This window comes from Hemitrygon akajei, chromosome 7 (genome assembly GCF_048418815.1).
Source record: "Hemitrygon akajei chromosome 7, sHemAka1.3, whole genome shotgun sequence".
Classification (NCBI taxonomy): Eukaryota; Metazoa; Chordata; class Chondrichthyes; order Myliobatiformes; family Dasyatidae; genus Hemitrygon; species Hemitrygon akajei.
Window position 1 is genome coordinate 15,462,662 of NC_133130.1, and position 17,897 is coordinate 15,480,558.

The 17,897-nt window shown below is 43.6% G+C and overlaps 1 protein-coding gene across 1 annotated transcript in view; it reads right to left on the reverse strand.

Moving 5' to 3' along the window:
* Positions 1 to 4,271: 4,271 nt before the first annotated feature.
* cd109 (CD109 molecule) overlaps positions 4,272 to 17,897 on the reverse strand; it is a 247,971-nt gene continuing 234,345 nt past the window's right edge. The window contains exons 31-33 of the mRNA XM_073050423.1: positions 15,650 to 15,806; positions 10,714 to 10,816; positions 4,272 to 6,884 (exon numbers count right to left, since the gene is read on the reverse strand). Of these exons, the coding sequence (XP_072906524.1) occupies positions 6,691 to 6,884; positions 10,714 to 10,816; positions 15,650 to 15,806 (454 nt within the window). The 3' untranslated portion in view covers positions 4,272 to 6,690. The remainder of the gene's footprint in view (positions 6,885 to 10,713; positions 10,817 to 15,649; positions 15,807 to 17,897) is intronic.

A 17,897-nucleotide genomic window follows, 5' to 3' on the forward strand; every position in this document is an offset into this window, starting at 1 on the left:
GACTAGATGGGCCAAAGGGCCTGTTTCTGTGTTGTACTTTTCTGTGACTCTATAACTCTACGTCACCAAATATTATCCTGAGAGTCGTTTATGTGCAGGTAATCTCAGTAGACCAAACCAACAAACGAACAGATAGATAGACAGACAGACAGATAGACAGATAGATAGACAGATAGATAGACAGCGAGATAGATAGATAGACAGATAGATAGGTAGACAGATAGATAGACAGAGAGATAGATAGATAGACAGACAGATAGATAGATAGATAGATAGATAGATAGATAGATAGATAGACAAATAGATAGACAGAGAGATAGATAGATAGACAGACAAACAGATAAATAGACAGATAGATAGACAGACAGATAGACAGACAGACAGATAGATAGATAGATAGACAGATAGATAGACAGACAGACAAACAGATAGATAGATAGATAGATAGACAGACAGACAGATAGACAGAGAGATAGATAGACAGATAGATAGACAGACAGGTAAATAGACAGAGAGATAGATAGATAGACAGATAGATAGATAGACAGAGAGATAGATAGATAGATAGACAGACAGACAGACAGATAAATAGACAGAGAGATAGATAGACAGATAGATAGACAGACAGACAGGTAAATAGACAGAGAGATAGATAGACAGACAGACAGATAAATAGACAGAGAGATAGATAGACAGACAGACAGACAGACAGATAGATAGATAGACAGACAGATAGATAGACAGAGATAGATAGATAGACAGATAGATAGACAGAGAGATAGATAGATAGATAGATAGATAGATAGATAGATAGATAGATAGATAGACAGAGAGATAGATAGACAGATAGACAGACAGACAGATAAATAGACAGGTAGATAGACAGACAGACAGATAGACAGAGAGATAGATAAACAGACAGTTAGACAGACAGATAGATAGATAGATAGACAGACAGATAAATAGACAGAGAGATAGATAGACAGACAGACAGACAGACAGATAGATAGACAGACAGACAGACAGCTAGATAGATAGATATGTAGGTAGGTAGGTGGGTAAAGAGGGAGACAGACAGATAAGGCTATATAGTCTTTTTTGTTCCTGGGCATTGATGTTTCCATACTAGGCTGTGATGTAACCAGTCCGGATACTCTCCACTGTGAATCTATATAGATTTGGCCTCTTGATAACAGGTTCTCCATCTAACTAATATTTCCAACACTGAGTCCCCTGGAGGGTGGAGGCCAAAGAAGATGACCTGTCCTGGGTTTAAACAACTGTATATGCCTGTGTGGGTGGGGCACAGTAATGGGGCTTGTTTCACTGTTGTCTCTTTAGTTCTCTGTTGATCTGCCGATCATTCTGGCCATGCTATGGTAGTGCTGGAATGTGTGGTGATCCTTGCAGCTCCCTGTAGTACGTCGGAGTGTGTTGGTTGTTAGCACAGAGCATAAGACCATAATCCCTAAGAGAAGAGTTGGGCAATTCGGCTCGTCAAGTCTTCTCCACCATTCCATCATGGCTAGTACACTATCCCTCGCAACCCCATCCTCCTGCCTTCTCCCTGTAACCTTTCACGCCCTGACTAATGAAGAACCGATCAATCTCCGCCTTAAGTATACTCGGTGAGTTGACCTCCACAGCAATCTGTGGCAATGAATTCCACCGATTCACCACTCTCTAGCTAAAGAAAATCCTCCTCGTCTCTGTTACAAAGGGACGTCCTTCTGTTCTGAGGTTGTGCCTTCTGGCCCTAGACTACCCCACAATAGGAAACATTCTCTCCGCATCCACACTAGCCCTCCAATAACCCATAGGTTTCATCAATATTCAATATTCAGTCAGTGAAACCCAACATAGATTGGGGCATCACTTTGTCAATTTCACTCCATCCACCACAACTGGCGGGATTTCCTGGTGACCATCCATTTTAATTCTACTTCCCATTCCCATTCCGACATGTCAATCCACGCCTTCCCCTACGGCCACAATGAGGCGGGTTGGAAGAGGAACACCATATATTCTGTCTGTGTAGCCTCCAACATTGATTTCTCTAACTTCTAGATTTTTCTTCCTCCTCCCCCTTCTCTCCTTTTCTATACCCCGTTCTGGCTCTCCTCCTACCCCTTTTCTTCTCCTCACCTGCCCATCACCTCCTTCTTGTGTCCCTCCTCTCCTTCCCATTCTCCCATGGTTCACTGCCCTCTCCTATCAGATTGCTTCTTCCTCATACTTTTGCCATTTCCACTTAATTCATCTCCCCCTCCCCCACCCACCCACCTAGTCTCACCTATCACCTTCTAGATCATACTCCGCCCCCTTCCCCTCCATCTTATTCTGGCTTCTGCCCCCTTCCTTTCCAGTCCTGATGAAAGGCCTCGGCCTGAAATGTCAACTGGTCGTTCCCTCAGTAGATGTAGCCTGGCCTGCCAAGTTCCTCCAGCATTTTGTACGTGGTACTTCCGAAACTTGTCTGTTAGCTTCTCCCAGTTGTAATGAAAGTTCATTGACCTGCAAACTGTTCCTTACCACACAGCTGCCGTGGTACCTCTGGCATTTTCTGTATTTATTTCACACTTCCAGCACCTGCAGCTTTCAGCTTTATGATGCGACTTATGCTGGTAATATTACACTTGACTCTGATTCAGATTCTGACCAGCTATTTCCGTTTGATGAGCCAGCAGCCGTGGCCCAATAGTCCAAGCCAACCTTTCAGGCATGTATCTTGGAAGCACTTCAACATGTGGAAAAATGAGGCAAAGAGCGTAGTGGTTAGCACGACACTGTCAACACTCGAGACATTCCGGAGCTCAGAGTTCAATCCCAGCACCCTTCTGTAAGGAGTCTCTGTGCGTCCTCCCCATGGAACGCATCGGTTTTCTCCGGGTCCTCTAGTTCCCTCCCACAGTCCAGAGACGGACTGGGTAGGTTGTAAATCTGTCCCGTGATTAGGTTAGGGTTGACCAGCATTGTGGTGTTGCTGGGCAGGGTGTATTGGAGGGCTGGAAGGGCCTACTCTGCGCTGAATCACTAAATAAATAAATGAATTTAAAATGTGGTACATGTGGTAAAATGTGGTGAAGCACTTCAACCTGAGGCTTTATTCAGACCACAGTTGGAGAACTGTGAACAGATTTTATCCCCTTATCAAAGAATGGACGTTCTAGCATTGGAGAGGGTCCGGAGGGGGTTCGTGAGCATTCACCCGGGAATGAAGGGGTTAATGTATGAGGATTATTTGAGGGCTCTGGACCTGTACATGCTGGAGTTTAGAAGAGCATGTAATCTCATTGAAACCTAGCTAAACTGAAAGTCTTAGAGTGGACATGTAGAGGATGTTTCCAACTGTGGATGAGTCTGGAACCAGAGCAGAAGTATAGAAGAATGTCCATTTAGAATGGAAATGAGGAGGAATTTCCTGAGCCAGGGGGCGGTGAATCTGTGGAATTCATTGCCACAGATGGCAGTGGAGACCAAATCACTGAGTATTTTTAAAGCAGAATTTGATAGGTTCTTGATTCGTTAGGGCGTCAAAGGCTACAGAAAGAAGACAGGAGAATGAGCTTGAGAGGGAAGTGGATCATCCATGATGGAATAGACCATGAGGCCATAAGATATAGGAGCAGAATTAGGCCATTTGGCCCATCAAGTCTGCTCTGGCATTTCATCATGGCCGATCCATTCTCCTTCTCAGCTCCAATCTCCTGCCTACTCCCCATATCCCTTCACGCCCTGACTAATCAAGAATCCATCAACCCCTGCCTTAAAAGTACGCAGAGGTTTATAGATTCTTGATTGGTCAGGGGAGAATGGTGGAGTGGACTCAGTGAGTCAAATGGGCTAATTCTGCTCCTATGATTAGAGTCTGATGGTTATTGTTTCATGTCATGTTGCCTTACCTCAGTGCATGGTTGTAATGAAATGATCTGTATGAATGGTGTGCTGGATAGGTTTCTCACTCTGTACTGGGGTGCCACAGTGGTGTTTTAGTTAGCGCGACGCTATTACAGCTCGGGACATTGGAGTTCAAAGTTCAATTCCGGCATTCCGGTTTGTATGTTCTTCCAGTGACCGTGTGGGTTTCCTCTGGGTGCTCTGGTTTCCTCCCACAGTCCAAAGACCTACCGGATGGTAGGTTAATTGGTCATTGTAAATCATCCCATGATTAGGCTGGGGTTAAATCGGTGGGTTGCTAGGCAGTGAAACTCGAAGGGCCAGAAGGACTGGCTCTGCACGGTATCTCAATAAAGAAATAAATAATGAGACTATTTTCCAGTTTACTTCACCAATTTATTTTGTAGCTCTTTATTTAAGAGCAGTTAGGCAAGAATGATTGGGACAGCTTATTAGAAAAGGCAATCTTGCTATTCAATTTGCATTGGCAGCTTCATCTAAAGGGAACAGGGTTGACATTATTGTAGATAGAAAATAGAACTACTAATATTTCAGAACAGTACAGGCCCTTCGGCCCACGATGATGTGCTGACTGCCTAATCTACTCTAAGATCAATCTAACCCTTCCCTCCTACATAGCCCTCCATTTTTCTATCATCCATGTGTCTACCTAAGAGCTTCTTCAACGTCCCTGATGTATCTGCGTCTACCACTACACCTGGCACTCACCACTCGTAGTGTAAAAGAACTTACCTCTGACATCCCCCCATACTTTCCTTCAGTCAGCTTCCAGTTATGCCCCCTCATATTGGCCATTTCTGCCCTGGGGAAAAGGAGTCTCTGGCTGTCCACTCAATCATCCTGTACACCTATAGCAAGCCACCTCTCATCCTCCTTTGCTCCGGCTCAACCCACCCTCCAGTAGGGAAACTACAGACCCAGTGACTGTGTAGTTGCATGTGTGGGGCGGGAGAGAGGAAAGAGTGAGAAACGGTGGCCTGCAGGCATCGAACTCCCAGACCCGCTTCACTCAGCTCAGCACTGAACCGTCTCTGTGGCTGCGGAATCACTTCCGGGGACTCTGCAGGTCGTGTTATTTGTTTACTTTTTTTCACACATCGGGTGTACGATGGTCTTTGTGGTGAGGGGCTTTTCATGAATTCTGCTGTGCTTCTTTGTCTAGCAGCTGCCTGAAAGGAGATCATTCTCAAGGTTGAATATGGTATACATACTCTGAATTTTGCAGTACAAGAGATTCTGCAGATGCTGGAAGATTTGAGCAAACGCACAGAACGCTGCAGGGGAATAAACAGTCAATGCTCCAGACCGAGTCCTGATGACGAGTCTCGGCCTGAAACGTCGACTGTTTACTTGCCTCCATAGATGCTGCTGACCTACTGAGTTCCTCCAGTGTTTTGTGTGAGGATAGAGTGAGATTATCCATGGAGCTCCAAGAGTTGTTTAAGGCACAATGGGGCAAAAAAAATCTCTTGCTTTGTCCAAAGCCTCTGGGAACTGTAGTACTGTCAAATCTGAGTGCATCCAGAGCTTGTGAGAATTAAAACTCTCTCTGGACACTTGGTAACTTGTGTGCATGCTTTCCTCACAGGGAACCAATGCATGTGCACCTGAAAATAACTGGTACTTGTACAGAACTGGATTAAACCTGACCGGCATGGTCAGGACCTGCTACTGAGAAACTGTAGATCCATAGTTCACTACAGCTCAGAAACAGGTCCTTTGGCCCACCCAGTCCATGCTGAACTGTTGACCTGCACCTGATCTAAAGCTCTCCATCCCCAGCCATCCAAATCTCACTTAAACTTTCAAATCAAACCCACAGCCACCACTTGCGAGGGCAGCTCATTCCACACTCTCACCACCCTGAGCAAAGAAGCTCCCCCTCCTGTTCCATTTAAGTATTTGGCCTCTCACCCTTAACCTAGAAATGCTGGGAAGAGAGTGAACCTCAAGGTAGTATAAGCATTCTTTGATTATACATTTACTTTGACTTTGAACAATCAGATGTCAGATGGACACACAAACACACACACGCACAGAAGCACACAAACACACATACACACACAAGCGCACACACACATGTGCACTCAAAAGACTATAAGATCAAAATTCAAAGTTTAAAGATATGACAAAAATATCATAAGACATAGAAGCAGAATTCTGCCATTTAGCCCATCGCCTGCTCCATCATTGCATCACGGCTGATTTATTATCCCTCTCAACCCTACTCTCCTGCCTTCTCCGCGTAACCTTTGCCACCCTGACTATATCACAAACATCTATAACCTGATGCATTCATCACGCACCACAGACACACACGTATAACACCAAGGGTTTGTTTTCCTTTGCAGATTTTGAAACATATCATGCTTTCAGAAGGAAAAACAGCCTGCAGGCCAATCCAAAGATTGTTCCAGTCGTTTCAATGTTGCTATAATGGTGGTTGTAAATTCAGGACGCTGGACGCTCTCACTTCCTCTCCAATCTGGATCATAGTTAGTTCATGGTGAGCCTAACCAAAACCAGTTGTGACTCCGATGTTGCAGGGTGGTAGGTGCAGAAGCACTGACAGAACAAATACCTCTTTATATCCACAAACAACAGATAAACGCAAAAAAGAAAATCAGCAAGGATTATTTTAAAAAGCAGCATTAAGGATACAGTAGTTGCTAAGCCTGATTCAAATATGTTTTGGCATTAAAACACCTTCAAACAAAATAACAATCAATTCCCCAGGACCACAAAGCTCTACAGTTGACTTGGAGCGTGTAATTAAGTCAAGCCAAGATAAATGCTAACGAGGCACAGCAAGAGTGCAACTTGGCCTCCTCGAGCTGGCACGCTCGCTGCAGCAGTGAACGGTAAGCTGAAGGTGGGGTGGCATGCCTCGCAGTCGGAACTGCAGAGGGTGCAGAAATCGGTTCTGGACATCACCTCCGAGTTGTACGTCTTCACTGCTTTTTGTCCTGTGGAACAAAAGTTCAAAGTTCAATGTAAATTTATTCACAAAGTACCATATACTACCCAGAGTATAATTTTCTTGTGGGCATGCACAGAAATGCAATAGAATCAATGAAAAACCAACACGATAAAGACAGACAGTCAATGTCCAAATATATAAAAAAATAACGATAATAAACAAATAAATAATAAATTAGCACATAAACAAACAACCAGACAAATAAGTTAAGTAAGTCAGTAATAAGTATTAACTCAAAGTGAAATTATAGGCTGCAGATTCTATCAACAGCCATTCAAAAGAACTATATCTAGAAGTTTTGTGGGAAACTTTGAGGGAACTAGAATATACCAAGGATGTAATGCTGAGACTTTATAAAGCGCTGGGGAGGCCTCATTTAGAGTATTGTGAGCAGGTTTGGGCCACTTTTCTAAGAAAGGATGTAGTGACATTGGAAAGAATTCAAAGGAGGTTTACAAAAAAACGATTCCGGGATTGAAAAGCTTATCACATGGAGCGTTTGATGGCTCTGGGCCTGTACTTACTGGAATTCAGAAGAATGGTGGGGGGGGGGGGCGGGGTGGTGGTTGTTCTCATTAAGACCTTTCGACTGGTGAAAGGCTTCAAGAGAGTGGAGGTGGAGGCGATGTTTCCTGTGGTGGGGGAGTCTAAGACCAGAGGACACAGCCTCAGTATACAGAAACATCCATTTGGAATGAGATGAGGAGAAATTTCTTTAGCCAGAGAGTAGTGAATCTGTGGAATTCTTTGCCACAGGCAGCTGTGGAGGCCAAGTCATTGGATATAATTAAGACAGAGGTTGATAGATTCTTGATTAGTCATGGATAGGGGTGAAGGCAGGAGTTTGGGGCTGAAAGCAAAATGGATCAGCCATGATGAAATGGCAGAGCAGACTTGATAGGCCAAAGGGCTTAATGCTGCTCCTATGTCCTATGGTAAACTACCCACAAAACGTCGCAGTGTATCACCAGAGCCATCTTGATTGTGACTTTGTTCACCAGTTGTAACCTCCTCTTGTGCTCCTTCTCAAAGCCACTCACACCAACTCATTACACTTATCGAAAGTCAGTTGAGTCAAGATTTTGGGGTTGTTTGGGCAATGACAGGATAGTGTTGATAGGGTAGATAAGAAGGCATTTGGCATGCTTGCTTTTATTAGCCGAGGCATTGAGTTCATAAGTCAGGAAGTTATGTTTCAGCTTTATAAAACTCTGGCTGGGCCACATCTGCAGTTCCGGTTCCCCCACTATGGGAAGGATGTCAATACTTTGGAGAGCCTGCAGAAGAGGTTCACCAGGATGCTGCCTGGATTAGAGGGCATTTCTATGATGAGAAGTTAGACAAATTTGAGTTGTTTTCTCTCGAGCAGAGGAGGCCAAGGGGAAGTGCGAAAGAGGTTTATAAGATAGAGTAGACAGACAGTATCTTTTCCCCTGGGTTGAAATGTCCTTTAAAAGAGGGCATGCACTTAAGGTGAGAGGGAGTATTTTGAAAGGAGGTGTGAGGGGCCAGTTTTTAAAAAAAAAAAAATTTTTAATTTTCAAATCTATTTATTTATTTATTTATTTTTACACAGAGCGTACTGGGTGCCTGGAATGTGGTGCCTAGGGTGGTGGTAGAGGATTTTAGGAGATGTTTAGATAGGCACATGAATGCAAGGAAAATGGAAAATATGGGCAGTGGGTAGGCAGAAGAGATTAGTTTAGTTGGCCATTTGATTACTAATTTAACTACCTCAGCACAACATTGTGGGAAAAGGGTCTTTTCCTGTTCTATGTTATATGTTCTATGAATTGTAAAGTGAGGATTAAAGTGACAGATTCACAGATTCATAGAGTGGGACAGGTAGAAACAGGCCCTTCAGCCCACAATGTCCATGCTAATCATTCGTCTATCTACACTAATCCCCCTTAACCTATATTAGATCATAAGACATTCATTCGATAGGCCAGTGACGTTGTGGGGGTGGAACTGGACCCTCTGACGGTGGTGTCTGAAAACAGGATGCTGTCCAAGTTGCATGCCATCTTGGACAATGATTCCCATCCACTCCATAATGTACTGGTTAGGCACAGGAGTAGGTTCAGCCAGAGACTCATTCCACCGAGATGAAACACTGAGCGTCATAGGAAGTCATTTCCGCCTGTGGCCATCAAACTTTACAACTCCTTCCTCGGAGAGTCAGACACCCTGAGCCAATAGGCTGATCCTGGACTAATTTCCACTTGGCATAACTAACTTATTATTATTTAATTATTTATGGTTTTATATTGCTATATTTCTACACTATTCTTGGTTGGTGCGGCTGTAACGAAACCCAATTTCCCTCGGGATCAATAAAGTATGTCTGTTTGTCTGTAAAATGACAAGACATTGGGGCAGAATTAGGTCATTTAGTCTAAGTCTGTTCCACCATTCAATCAAGGCTGATATATTTTCCCTCTCAAACCCATTCTCCTGCCTTCTTCCCATCACTTTTCATGCCCTTACTATCAAAGCAATGTGCAACTATCACCTCCCTTCCTCCAACTGATCCTCAGATTGCAAACAACACACTGGTCAGGCCCCACTTGGGGTATTGTGAGCAGTTTTGGGACCCATATCAAAGAAAGGATGTGTTGGCGTGGGAGAGGGTCCGGGGGAGGTTACAAGAATGATCCTGGGAATAAATGGGTTAACGTATGAGGAGCATTTGATGGCTCAGGGCCTGTACTCACTGGAGTTTAGAAGAATGAAGGAGGATCTCATTGAAACCTGTCGAATATTGTAATACCTAAATAGAGTGGATGTGGAGGGGATGTTTCTTCTAGTGGGGGAGTCTAGGACCAGAGGGCATAGCATCAAAGTAGAAGGAAGTCCATTTAGAACGGAGATGAGGAAGAAGGTAGCTAGAGGGTGGTGAATCTGGAATTCATTGCCATAGATGGCTGTGATGGCCAGGTCACTGGGTCTATGTAGAGCAGATTTTGAGAGTTTCTTGATCAGTAAGGATGTCAAAGGTTACGGGGAGAAGGCAGGAGAATGGGGTTGAGAGGGAGAATAAATCAGCAATGGCAAAGCAGGTGTGATGGGCTGAAAGGCCTAATTCTGCTCCTATATTTTATGATGTCCCTATCAACCTCCTGCAGGGAAAGTCTGTGTTCCTCAGTTCCCAAGCTCTACTGGACCTGTCGATTTTACACCAAACAACAAACAGATTCTACTTGAGTCCTGTGATTGCATCTCTGATAAATCACAGTGAGGATGGTTGGTGGGAGGAGGTGGAGAATGGACTTCGACATAGCTCAAAATAATTATTCAGTCACAATCCAATTACTTCACTGCTCCCTCCGAGCACAATCATCTGAAGATATACAGCACATTCTGGCCCCAAGTTGTAATGTCACTATATAACCACTCACACCCAAAGGCAGGCAGATAAATTAATACACACAAAATGCTGGAGGATCTCAGCAGGTCAGGCAGTATCTATGGAGAGGAATAAACGGTTGATGTTTTGGGCTGAGAGCCTGAGAACGGAAGGAAAAAGAAGACAGAATAAGAAGCTGAGGGAGGGGAAGGAGTACAGTCTGCCAGCTGATAGGTGGACCAGGTGGGGGAGGAAGGTAAGTGGGTAGGGGAGGGGGGGTGAAGTAAGAAGCTGGGAGGTGATAGGTGGAAGAGGTAAAGGGCTGGATAAGAAGGAATCTGATAGGAGAGGACAGTGGACCAGAGGAGAGAGGGAAAGCGGAAGGGAACCAGAGGGAGGTGATAGGCAGGTAAGGAGAAGAGGTAAGAGAATAACCCAATGGAGAATGGAGAAATAAACACCTTACCTGGCTCGTAATAATCAAAGATGCTCACCACAGCATCCTGGGCATTCGCTACCTTGGAATCTCTTATTACTGGGATGGTCACACAGACTTTTGTTTCATTCAACTGTTAAAAACAAAGGAATGTCTCTTTACAAACGCTTCTAAGCATTTTCCAAAAAAGACAAGAAACATGAGGACAGGATTCTTCTATCAAGCAGCACATGACACAAAATTCAAAGTGCTTGAAAGACAGTTACCACTCTTTGATGTGTAGTCACCAGTGTGTGCTGTGGGAGGATACGGGTGCAGCCTGGTCCTACAGAGAACTCAAAGAGCGAGGGATCTATTTTCATGAGGCTGGTTAAGGAATAAATACTGACCAAAATAGCAGGATAGTTCTCGTGTTCTTCTTAACGAGAAGGAAATTCTTTCAAGGCACAATGTGCCTCCTTATGCTCTGTTTCTGAAATCTGGTTCCAATTATGTCAATGAATCCGAGTTTTTGAAATAGTGTGCAACTGAAGCCTGCTATGACATTGCAAAGTTCATGCATAAGCGTTTCGGAGGTGGGATTTTATGGTGCAGTTGTCCTGCTCATTGGTGAGGCCACTCTTGGTGTAGAGTCATAGACTCCACAGAAACAGGTCCTTTGGCCCATCTGGGCCATGCCAAACTACAGGCCCACAATACCTTATCCGAAATCCTTGGGGCCAGTTGCATTTTGGAATTCAGAATTTTTTGGATTTCAGAATCCCTCCTTATTGGTTCTGGGACCCACCTCGGATGCCAAAAAACATGTATGCTCAAGTCCCTCATTTAACCTGTCTCAGTGTGGGTGGACTTTAGGACCCGGCGGAGCTCCAGACCTACGCACATCCTCCCGTATACTTTAAATCATCTCTAGATTACTTATAATACCTAATACAATGTAAATGCTATGTATGTAGTTGTTATACTGTCTTGCTTAGGGAATAATGACAAGAAAAATATTTTATTTCCAACAGAAACATTCAATAATACATAAAAATATACAGCTTCAAACGAACTGAATCAAACACATGGTAAATGAATATTTAGAATAAATGTAGAACGTCATTGTCACTATAAAATTTCAGTAACTTGTCTTTCTGTTTCTTTAAATCATATACAGTGGTAGTTCCAACAGCAGTAAGATGCTGCACAGACACACCACGATCAAGCTTCTGCAATAACTCCACTTTCTGCGTTATTGATAATGACAGATGCTTCCTTCTCTTTATCTCATTGTTACCTTTAGGGGTACCTGCAGCTCTTTTTGACATTTTCACAGTGAAATTAAACACAAAGTCAACAGTGAACACAAAATATCAGCGAACAGCAAATGCTCGTGTAACCAGTACGAGCGCTGAGCCACAACTGACGCCTGGCGGCCTCTGCTCGTGCTGCCACGTCACACCTGAGTGACGCCAGCTGTGGGTGAAAAAACTTCGGTTTTCGGAGCTTTTTTGGATTTCAGAATTTTGGATGAGGGATTGTGGACCTGTAGTCCCATTAACCTACACCTGGACCTTAGCCCTCAACACCCCTCCCATCCATATACTTACACAAAACTTTCTTAAAAGCTGCAATCAAATCCACATTCAGCATGTCTGCTGACAGTACATTGCATATTCTCACCACCCTCTGAATAAAGAAGATCCCCTTCAGGTTCTTCTTATGTATTTCACATTTTACCCTGAACCCATGACCTCTAGTTCCAGTCTCACCCAGGCTCAGTGGAGAAGGCCTGCTTGCATTTACCTTCTCTATACCCTTCATAAATTTGTATACCTCTATCAAGTCTCCCCTCATTCTCCTACTCTCCAGGAAATAAAGTCCAAATCGATTCAAAGTATCAGGTCCTCAAGTCCCAGCAAGATCATTGTAAATGTACTCTCTACTCTTTCAATCATATTGATATCGATCCTGTCTATCGTGTACAGCTTTGGTCACCCTGTTTAAGGAAGATGAGACTGAACGAGAATGAGTGCAGAGACAACTTATAAGAATGGTTATTATCACTCCCTTATACAAGAAATTTCTCATTATGTTAGACAATGATTCTGGAGGGACTGAGTTATAGGGAGAGATTGGTCATGTTAGGTCTTTATTCCTTGGAATATAGGAGGATGAGGGGTGGTTTTACAGAAATGTTTAAAATCAGGAGACACGCAGATAAGGTGGATAAGGTTACAGTCTTTTCCAAAGGTTAGGGAAGAACAACATTAGAGGGCGTAAACAAGAGAAAATCTGCAGATGCTGGAAATCCAAGCAACGCACACAAAATGATGGAGGAACTCAACAGGCCAGGCAGCATCTATGGAAAAGAGTAACCAGTGGATGTTTTGGGTCTCACCCTTTCATCAGTACTGGAAGAAAAGATGAGAAGTCAGAGTAAGAATGTGGGGGGAGAGGAGGAAGGCGGGAGGTGATAATGAAACCGGGAGAGGGAGAGGTGAAGTAAAGAGACGGGAGGTTGATTGGTGAAAGAGATAAAGGGCTGGAGAAGGGGGAATCTGATAGGAGAGGGTTGAAGGCCATGGAAGAAAGGGAAGGGGAGGAGCACCAGAGGGAAGTGATGGGCAGGTAAGGAGATAAGGTGAGACAGGGAAATAGGAATGGGGGAGTTTTGAAGATGGTGGGGAGCAATTACTGGAAGTTCGAAAAATCAATGTTCGTGCCATCAGTTTGGATGGTACCCAGATGGAATACAAGGTGCTTCTCCTCCAACATGAGCATGGCCTCATTGCGACAGTAGATTGCCACTTGGTGACACAAGTTCAGGCTGGTTGGCAGAACAAAAACACAGGGGGAATCCTCTGACTCACACATTATCTTCTCCAGACAGAGTTGCAGGGACATTCAGCACAAACTTTTGGTCCAATTTGTCCATGGTGACTAAGATGTCTATCTAAGCTAGTCCCAGACACAAGAGGTTCTGCACAGGCTGGAAATCCAAGGCAACAAGTACGAAATGCTGGAGGAATTCGACAGGTCACTCAACACCTATGGAGAGTATGAAGGGTTTCCGTTTGAAACATTGACTGCTTATTCCTCCTTGGAGATGTTGCCTGACCTGTTGAGTTCCTCCAGCATTTTGTGCTTGGTAACGTTGTCCCATGCTTGGCCCGTATCCATCTAAACCTTTCCTCTCCATATGGGTGGATTTATTTATTGAGCTACAGTGCAGAGTAGGCTCTTCAAGCCACACCACCCACCAATCCCCTGATTCAATCCTAGCCTAATCACAGGACAATTTATAATGACCAAGCAACGTACCAACCAGTACACCAGTGGACTGGGGGGGGGAGAGGGGGGACCGAGGGGAGCACTCAGAGGAAACCCACGCGGTCACAGAGAGAATGTACAAATTCCTTACAGACTGAGGCGGGAATTGAACCTGGGTTGCTGCTACTGCAGAGCATTGTGCTAACCACTACGCTGCAGTTTTCTCCCTTCCTCATTCCAGATCATCAAAGAAACCAACCATGGGCTCTGTCTACACTTCTCACTGCCTTGGTAAAATAGCCAACATAATCAAAGACTCCAACCGTGCCCAGACATTCTCTCTTCTCCTCTTCTTCTACCGGGGAGAAGCTACAAAAGCTGGAAAGCGGATTATCAGCAGGTTCTACCCCATTGTTATAAGACTATTGAATGTTCCCCTAGTACAATCAGGTAGATTCTTGATCTCACAATCTACCTCGCCATTATCATTTACCGGATTGTCCGTCTGCATTGCACTTTCTCTGCAACTAAAGAGGACTTCATTCTGCATTCTGTTCTTGTTTTCCTTTGTACTACCTCAAAGCACTGTTGCAATAATGTGATCATGCTAGGGGAGGGCCGGTAACACTTACAGGCTGCTCCCAGCACCTCCCTGCGTGTGTGTTGCGTGTTCATGCACACGACACATTTCACTGTATGTTTCATGTACCCGAGTTAAGTAAATCTGAATCTGAATCTGATCCGTACTGATGGCATGCAAGGCAAAGTTCTTCACTGTACCTCGGTACATCAGAATCAGAAATCAGAAATCAGAATCAGGTTTATTATCACCGGCATGTGACGTGAAATTTGTTAACTTAGCAGCAGCAGTTCAATGCAACACATAATCTAGCAGAGAGAAAATGTATATATTATAATAATAAATAAACAAGTAAATCAATTACAGTATAGTCATATTGAATAGATTTTTTTTAAAAGGGCAAAAATAGAAATACTGTATATTTTTTAAAAAGTGAGGTAGTTTCCAAAGATTCAACGTCCATTTAGGAATCGGATAGCAGAGGGGAGTGTGTGCCTTCAGGCTTCTGTACCCCCTACCTGATGTTAACAGTGAGAATCGGATTTATTATCACTGACATATGTCAAGATATTCCTTGTTTTATGGAAGCAGTACAGCGACATACATAAAAACTCAACTAAAGGTCATCATCATCATCATTACGCGTCCTGTCTTATGATGTGGCGATTATGCTCTCGTGACCATGATTGCTCTTGGCAAATTTTTCTACAGAAGTGATTTGCCTTCTGCATTCTTCTGGGCAGTGTCTCGACAAGTCGGATGACCCCAGTCATTATCAATACCCTTCAGAGATTGTCTCCCTGGCGTCAGTGGTCGCATAACCAGGACTTGTGATAGGCACCAGCTGTCCACCACCTGCTCCTATGGCTTCTTGTGACCCAGATTGGATATTCTTCATTGTGCTCTCACACAATTAATAACATACAGTAAAAAATAAATAATAGAGAGCAAAATAGTGAAGTAATGTTTATGAGTTCATGGACCATTCATAAATCTGATGGCAGAGAGGTTCAGAAAGGCTGTTGAAACATTGAGTGTTGGTCCTCAGGCTACTGTACCTCCTCCTCAATGCTTGTAATACATGTAACAATACTATGTAATAATAATGAACCAATTAAAAAATTTACTCACTGAATCAAAGTACAGATTAACATTTCCATCTGTAAATTCCACCTTCTTGATGACGTCACTGGTTTGGATGCCATCAGTCTCTGGGACAAAACCACTGAGCATCCCAACTTCCATCAGGACCATTCCAGTCATCGAGCGATTTCCATCACCTCGGAACCTTCAGCAGCAAAAGAAAAGCTCACTTTTAGATTAAATGCTTCTCCTGCCTGCACTGCACTCCAACTCCCCCCCCCCACCGCCTCCCACTCTCCTCGTTCAATAAAACACAGAGCACAACATAGTACAGGCGCTTTGGTCCATGATGTTGTCTCGACATTTTCGCTTATTCACGTGTAAAAAAATACCTCAAACATCACTGTATACTTTCCTCTAATCACTTTAAAATTATGTCCACTCATAGAGCCATAGTCATAGAGAAGTAGAGAACAAAAACAGGCCCTTTGGCCCATCTAGTCCATGTCATAACCATTTAAACTGCCATTCCCATCGACCTGCACAGGGACCATACCCCTCCATAGCTCTACAATCCATGTGCCTATCCAAACTTCTCTTATACGTTGAAATTGAGCTTGCATGCACCACTTGTGCTGGCAGCTCATTCCACGAGTTTCTGAATGAAGAAGTTTCCCTTTATGTTCCCCGTAAACTTCTCACCTGAACCCATGATGTCTGGTTGTAGTCCCACGCAACCTCAGTGGAAAAAGCCTGCTTGCATTGATCCTAACTATACCTCTCATAATTTTGTATAACTTTATCAAATGTCCTCTCAATCAGCTACATTCTGAAGAATATAGTCCTAGCCTAATCAATCTTTCCTTATAACTCAGGTCCTCAGAACCAGGCAACATCCTTGTAAATTTCCTCTGCTCTCTTTCAATATTGTTTACATCTTTCCTTTAGGTAGGTGACCAAAACCACACACAATATTACAAATTAGGCCTCACCAAGGTCTTATACAACTTCAACAAAACATCCTATCTTCTGGACCCAACAAATTGATTTATGAAGGTCAATGTGCCAAAAGATTTCTTTATGGCCCTATCTACCTGTGATGCCACTTACAAAGAATTATGGACCTCTATTCCCAGATCCCTCTATTTTGCCACACACCTCAGTGCCCTACCATTCACTGGTTGGTCTTATCAAAGTGCAAAACCTCACACTTATCGGTGTTAAATTCCTTTTGCCATTTTTCAGCACATTTTTTCCAGATGATGCAGATCCTTCTGCAAGCCATGATAGCCTTCCTCACTATCCAATACACTCCCAATCATGGTGTCATCTGCAAATCTGCTGATCCAGTTAACTACATTATCACCCAGATCATTTACATAGATGACAAGCAACAAAGGACCTAGCTGATCCGTGCAGTACTCCATTAGTCACAGGCCTCCAGTCAGAGAGGCAACCCTCTACTACCACTCCCTGGCTTCTCCCACAAAGCCAACGTCTAATCTAATTTACTAATTCATCTTAAATCCTGAGTGATTGAAACTTCTTGACCAACCTCCCATGCAGAACCTTGTCAAGTGCTTTATTAAAGTCCACTTAGTCAACATTGACTGATTTGCCTTAATCCACTTTCCTGGTACCTTACTCAAAAACTCTGTAAGATTGGTTAGACATGACCTACCACACACAAAGCATGCTGACTATTCTAAATCAGTCCATGTCTATCCAAATACTTGTATATCTGGTCTCTTAGAATACCTTCCAATAGTTTTCCAACAACTGATGTCAGACTCACTGGCCTATTATTTCCTGATCTCTGTTTAAACTATTTACCGGTAAGTAGCACAACAACTTAATTGACCCCAACACCTTTCCAACCACTGAGGTCAGACTAACTGGCTCATAGTTTCCTTTCTTCTGTCTCTCTCTCTCTCTCCCTTCTTGAAGCTTGGAGTGACATTTGCAATTTTCCAGTGATTCTTGAAAGATCATTACTAATGCCTCCACAATTTCTTCAGCCAGCTCTTTCATAACCCTGGGGTGTACACCTGCTGGTCCGGGTGACTTATCTACCTTCACACCTTTCAGTTTCACAAGAACATTCTTTCCAGTTTTGGTAACTTCACACACTTAGTATCATCTGACACTTGGAACTTCTGCCCTTAGAGGGGCATGAGAGAGGTGTTGGCCAGAATTGTTTGGAAAAGAACACTGGGAGGGATGACAACAAATAGCTGGAATTTCTGGAAGGAATTCCTGGAAGGCACAGGATAAATACATACCAAAGAGGGAGAAG